The 7,634-nt window shown below is 38.1% G+C and overlaps 1 protein-coding gene across 1 annotated transcript; it reads left to right on the top strand.

The window, feature by feature from the left end:
• Positions 1-1,068: 1,068 nt before the first annotated feature.
• rab36 (RAB36, member RAS oncogene family) lies at positions 1,069-6,271 on the top strand. Its single transcript, XM_071925630.1, has 11 exons — positions 1,069-1,095; positions 2,001-2,100; positions 3,327-3,418; positions 3,506-3,580; positions 4,222-4,323; positions 4,428-4,492; positions 4,622-4,673; positions 4,804-4,885; positions 4,990-5,080; positions 5,494-5,610; positions 6,210-6,271. The coding sequence occupies exons 2-11, from the start codon at positions 2,023-2,025 to the stop codon at positions 6,269-6,271; spliced, it is 816 nt and encodes a 271-aa protein (XP_071781731.1). The 5' UTR covers positions 1,069-1,095; positions 2,001-2,022.
• The last annotated feature ends 1,363 nt before the right edge of the window (positions 6,272-7,634 follow it).

Genomic DNA, 7,634 nt, shown 5'->3' on the forward strand with positions numbered 1-7,634 from the left:
AAAACACTATTACTTTTCGCTCCTAGAAAAAGGTGAACTATTAGCAGTTACTTCATGGTGTACCAGTAAGCGCACATAAGAATTAGAACCAATAATACCATAACACATTTTGGAACAATCCACCCCTCCCATTATATAAAGAAGAAGAATCCAAACTTTGTGAAGCTCAAGATTATACATAAAGCACTGAGTCACTTTCCATGCTTGTTCTGCTCCAACCTGTCCACTTCTGTTCTGTCCCACCTAAACATCCTGTTTCAACTGGAAATATGTCAAATTCATTGAAATGCCATTTCCTTGTGTCTTTACTGTTCAATGGCAGCCATCCTCAGTGTGCATGTTCCTCACTCTGAATGGAAATGCTCTTTCTATCCATTCTGACACAACGCTGCTTGTCATTATTCAACTTTATTAGTGGAACAAAATGTATCAACATAACAGCACAATGACACAGAGCAAAATTAACATACTACTAAAATTACAAAACAATAATTGCTATCATGAATATATGTGAAACACAATTACAAAACAACTAAAAAGCTCCACGGATCTGAAACTGACTTGATTAAAAGTGTGTAAAACTGTAAATTGCTGTGTGGTGCCAAGCTATTGGATTTACCTCTGTACTGGACCTCAGTATGTTGCCATGAACATTTTTCCTCCACATCTGTTGATATTATAGCAAAAAATAAAAGACAATATGCAAGCTGTCTGACTATTGAGGTACTTTTTTGTGCTTGCTGAGACAAAGTGAACAGATTACATACATGTCTGTTTTATTGCTTCACTGTAATACTGACTGGGTGCATTGGACTGATTGCAACCTGTTAGTATAAAAGAAACTGACCTACAGCATGGGTACAAACTATTGTCCATTTTGATTGGGACCCCATGGGACCCTCTGAAGGGCTCCAGCAGAGCCCCGGACCCCACTTTGAACCACGTGTAATAAATATCCCCTTATCACGTGACAGAGGCGCTGCAGTGCTGTTGTCATGGTGACGAGCACCTCATCCAACAGCGCTCGCGGTTGCAACAGCAGCAAGCAAGTCAACTTTAGAAATCGAGGAGATATTCGACGTTATTTTCCCCGTGGTGAGTACAAGGCGTTCACGGTGTGTATGTGTTGAATTACAGTGTGTAACACGGTGTGATTATGAAGAAGATGCTGCCGACACTGTTGTGACTGTGACCTTAGTTAGCAGGGTCCGACACGGTAACTGCCTACCGCCACCAGTGTCAAGCTAGCCAAAATAAAAAGATAACATTTCCTGTTACAGTCGTCAAATTAAAACCCTTATTTGCGAACAGGTGTCATCCACTTCTACTATGGTCGATATGATGCAGTTTGTTGTCAAATTTAAATATATTCAAAATATATTAAAAATATTGGCTATTGGCAGGTTCAATCCAAAATATCAGCGTTGGTAGCCTGTTAAAAAATCATACTAGCTAGTTGAACCTTGCTTTCAGTGTTCAGTGTTTTTTTTTTTAGAGTAATAAAAAGTGCAGAAGTGGAAAAAAGAGGGTTTAAGGAGACGTCTGTGGTTCCACTGAGTGTTTTGATACATTTTTTGTCATTTTATTCTACAGACTGTTCCTTATACGCAAATTGTAGGCTTTTATTTTGAAGGCAAAATCACATTACCTCCGGTTTCATTCTGACTACTCTGGCTATCTTGACGCTACTGTGGCCGCCCAGCACGATAACGCGGCACCTTCACTAGCACTTCCTAACGATAACACTACTATAACGTTAACTGTTATATTGATTTTTAATCATAATCATAACTCATTTTCCACATGTACACAATAGTCAATGGTTTCTTCACGCACCACGATGTCATGACTTGAACACTAGCTCCGTCTCTAAATGCTTTAGTGTTATTTGATTCAGAGAATTTGCGACACACACAGCCAGCACACATAGAAAAAGTGCTTGGCATTGCAGTCAATTAGATGGACTAAACTAACTGCTGCTATAATACATTCTCCCACAGGCTGAAACTGCCCTAAATCGTCATGCAAGATAACGGGAATGGGAGGATGCACTTCCCACCTCCTGTCAGCAAGGACAGAGTCATCTGGGAATTCCCAAAGGTAGAATCTTGGCTATCATTCTCAGATATCCAAAATGGTGACAATACAGACCGGTAGAATTTAATCCAGGTCCAGGATAATTGCTAGTTCACTACAAGTTGTAATCTTTACATAGTAGCAGAAACATGAGTGTTGCATTTTTACTGCAGTTATCCTGGTTGAAATAGGTGGAGAGCGTGTAGAGAGTGTTAAAGTGATTGGAAACTTGTGACATCCACCTATCTCTCTCAGATGGCTAAATCAGTGTCAGATCACAGCACTCAGCCTAATTATGGGCTGTTGCGCTATATATTTGTTTAAATCAAAGAGAGCCTGTGTCAACATTAGCTGGCCCACATAGGTTATTAACATGTGAATGCAACTCTCCACTCTTTGGTTAGTGCATTTAAAGTGAGGCCATGAAGTATCAAGAGAGCAAGTCTAGGATGGAAGTTTGAACTCCAAACATTTTGTGAAAATCCTGTTCCATGGGGAATATTTTGGACAAATTTATTTTCAGGCAGTTGGCTCATGTGAGCCATCATGAGTTTCCAAAACCCATCTGTTCTATCTTCACTTGACTGCCTCTTGGTTCCTCTCCAGATATTAAATTAAGGCAAATCATTTGTATGAGAGTCGTAGGAAGTTCACCGCATGTTTAGGGACATTGGTTCTTAAAGTGGTCCTCTCAAAGGTTTTCAATACCACTGGCTATGTTTACATGGCAGAGTAACCCTATTGGTCATACTTTGAATGATCCCAGTAGTAATAGTAGTAGTAAGTACTGCTTGCTTGGACATCAAAATGTACCCATCATGCTGAAAGTCTGCACAAATAAAGTGAAAGCTGTAAGATGTTTCCATGCCACAGTAAGCCATTTAATATGAGAGTAAAACAGGCATCTTAACCAGGTTTCTCATAATCAATGAGTTTACCCGGGTTATTCTAACCCAGTTATGATGTTTACATGCATGGAACCAAAACCAGGTTACTTGATTAACCGAGTTAAGAAGGAATTCTCCATGCATGGAAACATAGCCTGTCAAAATAATAAGCAAGTTTCTCATGCTACTCATACTGTAGTTACCTCAGTATGGTAGTTGTGGAGTTCTTTACAGTGATTACTATAACACTACATTGCATTCATGTTTTTATAAGAAGTATCCAGCAGGCTTGGGCCGATATTCGATAATATCCAGCGATCCATTAGCTCATCTGTGAGTAGTGTGTGCTCCTGTTCTTCCCAGTGCTACACACCTCAGGCTTGTCTACAGCTGAAGGAGGACTGGGCCGCTCAGGCTAAAGCTGCCTGCAAAGACAGAGCCGCCAGGCATCAGCCGTGAGTCTCCTGGTCTGGGATAATATCTGGGTCGATATACTGCATGTTTCGCTCCGACGGCACCGATGACAAATGTTTTCTTTAAAGGTGGGACCGGCAGAAGATGTCCAAAGCAGTGGTGGTTGGAGACCTTAATGTGGGGAAGACCTGTCTCATTAATAGGTATGTTATCACTCAGTATCCACTAAGTGTTATTTTCAATACACTTCACTTTTACAACTCGGATCGGAATATTAGATTAGGTCAGTTTTGCTGGCCAAGTAAGTTTGCACATACAAGGGATTTGTTAAATAAAAACATTTAAAAGGAGAAATTTAGGGAATACAGAGTATAGTCTCTTTTGGAGTAGTATTTAAAGAAAGCAGTACATAAGTATAACTAGAATATAAAAAGTATTAGTGTATAAAAAATTTAAAAATAGAAATTTAGGGAATATTTTTTGTGTTTTTTTAATACTTTATTGCCAAAGGATTCTTAAACAATGTAAATAACACATTTCAACCAGATTCCCATTCACTTTGACATTTATAGTGATACTATATAGGTTTTTTGTGGAGTAGTATGTACGGAAAGTAGTATATAAGTAGAATATAACGTATTAGTATATAAAACAAATGTAGGTTTTTCTGTGGAGTTTGCACTGGTTCTCTGTTGGAACTGACTGGTTGCACTGATAGGAAGTGACTGAAGTCAGTAGTAAAAAAAAGAATAAACAGAAATATATACAGATCTAGAGGATATTTAATATTGCACTGGGTTCTGAGTGTTTTGAACAACACTTGATTTGCTTGTGGTGTTTTCAGGTTCTGTAAAGACGTATTCGACAGAGATTACAAGGCCACCATAGGAGTGGACTTTGAGATCGAGAGGTTCGAGATGTCCGGAGTTCCTTTCTCTCTTCAGATGTGAGTGGTTTGTCTTTAAAACAGCGTAATCATGCAGAGGTTTAGACAACTTAGGGGGATTTTTGTCATCCATATTGACTTGTTTCCTTACTCTTGTAATGCAGCTGGGACACTGCAGGGCAGGAAAAGTTCAAATGCATCGCTTCAGCATACTACAGAGGAGCTCAGGGTAAGACAGTTAAAGACATTTTTTGTTTGGAAAATGATGCTGTATTCCTCATGCCATTTTTTATATTGTGATTTTAGGTGGAGTAAATTAGTGACGCCGAAACTGAATGTCCTTGTTTGTCTTTTCCAGTGATTATCACAGTCTTCGACATGGCAGACATTAAATCCCTGGATCACACGCGGTAGGTCTGATAGAGTATAGAATTAAAATCTAAAGTCTCTTGAGAACGAGACTTTGTAGCTGAAATGACTTGCAGAGGATGGGTTAGAAATTGAGTTTTGAAATCCAGAAATCTTTTTTTTTTTTCACAGGCAGTGGTTAGAGGAGGCCATGAGAGAAAATGAGCCTGGATCTTGTTTCATCTTCCTGGTTGGCACCAAGAGTGACCTGCTGGTGAGTGACTGGATTCTGTTTGATCACTTGCAAAGTCACCAGGTTTTATATATTATAGTAGATGCTATAATTTTCCTCATTTACCTCATTGTCTTCTCTTTCAGCCCTCAGAAGAACGGCACAGGACGGAGAAAGACGCCATCAGGATGGCAACAGAAATGCAAGCAGAGTTTTGGGCTGTATCGGCCAAGTTGGGTAAGCTCACTCTCTTTTCGTGTTATAATTAGTGATGGGATGATATATTGAAATTCAATATATCGCGATACAAAAATGTGACGATACGTATCGTGGGGCAGAAAAATAAATCGCGATATTAGCTCCATTTTATTCTGCTGTAGTAATCACAAATGAGACGCTTGACCATCACAGTTTCATAAACTCTCCATCCAAATTATATTATTTACACTTTCTAATGATATTTTTTAAATTGTTGTTTACATTCTAGCCAATGCCATCGCTAGAAAGATTCATGTTTCAGAAATAAACATAATTCTGCACAGTCATAGATTGTTGTCATTGAACTTTTATTTATTACATTGTATCGTGGTTGTATCAAATCGTGAACCCAATATCGCGCATCAAATCATACACATTTTACTCTTTCTTAGGGGAGAATGTGCAGGAGTTTTTCTTCAGAGTGGCAGCTTTGGCCTTTGAGGATTCCATACTGAAGGACATGGAGGGAGGAGTCACACCCACCAGCATTGGACAAGGAAACAGTATCAGTAAGGAATCGCTTTCATCTCATAACAAGCAGAGATTTTTGCCACACTTGTGTGTTACATGGAGTTCTCACATGACATACACTACCAGTCAATGGTTTGGACACACCACTTTTTTCTTTATTTTTAATGTTTTCCACATTGTAGAATAATAATAAAGACATCAAAACTGTGAAATAACACAAATGGAATTATGCAGTGACCAAAAAAGTGTTAAACAAATCAAAACTATCTTCTATTTTAGATTCTTTAAAGTAGCCGCCCTTTGCCTTGATGGAAAGGCAAAGGCTTTGGAAAGAGATTCATACATAGGATCAACTTCACTATTTATATTTGTCTAAGAAACTAATTTCAAGCATTTAAGCATAAGCCTTTAGATCAAAATGGCTTTAAGAGAATGAAAAACATAGAATATTCAATCAGGTGTGTCCAAACTTTTGACAGGCAGTGTACATCATATCATTTTATTTTCTCTGTGAGGTATTTTCTTTATTGTCTTTATTGTTCTTTTTTATGGTGCAAATAAATAAAACCTGAAACCTATATATACAGATGATGTGAAGCGTTACGGTGACGATCTTTGTGGGTGTTTGTGTCGTCAGGATCGGATCGGGCCAACCTGGAGGAGGCCCCAGCCAAAGACACCAAGAGAAACTGCTGCTGATGAAAAGAGGGGGGGACAGGACAGGACAGTGAGCTTCAGCTGTGGAAAATAAACTGTCTGACCGTCTCTAACTGGATTGTCATGTGCCTTAGGACGTGTCCCATCATGTTTATTAACTCTCATAAAGAACTGCCATGCATTCTGGAGGTATGTATTAGGGTTCGACCAATATGGGCTTTTGAAAGCCGATATGATACCAATATTTTTGGATTGGAGCTGCCGATAGTTGATAATTTGTGAATTTGACCATTTTTATGCCAAAAAAAGTCCAAAACATTACACGTATTCAGTGTTTGGCCAATCATTTTATTCTTGTCAAGGTGGAAAAGCCTCTGAAATAACCCATATTGTTGCATACTTGTGTGGAATCCAATCAATGTGTCTCATTAGAATCAGTTCAGGTTAAGGTCTTCCCATAGACAACCAGTGTAATATTGATAAATTCATTCTACAATAAATATGTAATCAGGCAAACTGCATCATATCCATCATATGGATAGGTGGACCACACTGACTGGACCAGATCCCATTTTTATTAAAAATCAGCTCAATATATTGATGTAACCCTAGTGTGCGTGTTATAGATTTTAATGTTTCATTTATTACTTTCATGATATAGTATTTGTTTCTACAGTATTGTTTATTCTGTGGAATTTTGTCTCACCCATTCATATGGGTTGATTTTACTCTTGATAAAGGTGTGATAAAGGTTTATATGTAGGAGTTTGAAACAGAGAAATGTTTGTCTCCGAGTTATAAAAGTTTAAAGTCTACATGCTACTCAAAGTATAAACTGGACACAAAAGTATAACGTAATTACGGTTATTTTTATGAATCAACATTATGATATAATGGAGCTATAGCTGATGATAGCTGCTGTACATTAATGATATCAGTATTTTTGGTCAATAAAGCCTTTTATCGTTTAATAAAGTCATTTTTATCATGGGACTTCAGGCTGTCTGAACTATTCTATTCTGATAATACTCAAGGATTTCAGGTATGGCTATGCAACACTCTATAACCTTTATAATTATTACATCCATCATGGATAAGGACGCCAATCATCTACGTCCAATCATCTATCCAAAGATGAAATAAAAATGAAGATAAATCACATCTTATTCTGCCCTGTTGAAACCCTCTGTGCTAGCCTGGAACAACGTAGCGACAAGAAACCACCTTGCGCATGCAATTGTTTAAAATAGAATATGAATGAATAGTAAGCTAGCAGGATAGCTATCTAATACATACAGCAGCTGATACATGCAAGAACCTTCAAGAATATTAATTACTGACATTAGCCATCACCATACCATGCACGCATGGAACAGGAGCACCTGCTAAACATAATTGAAGTAAT

Source organism: Centroberyx gerrardi, chromosome 13 (genome assembly GCF_048128805.1).
Source record: "Centroberyx gerrardi isolate f3 chromosome 13, fCenGer3.hap1.cur.20231027, whole genome shotgun sequence".
NCBI classification, from domain to species: Eukaryota; Metazoa; Chordata; class Actinopteri; order Beryciformes; family Berycidae; genus Centroberyx; species Centroberyx gerrardi.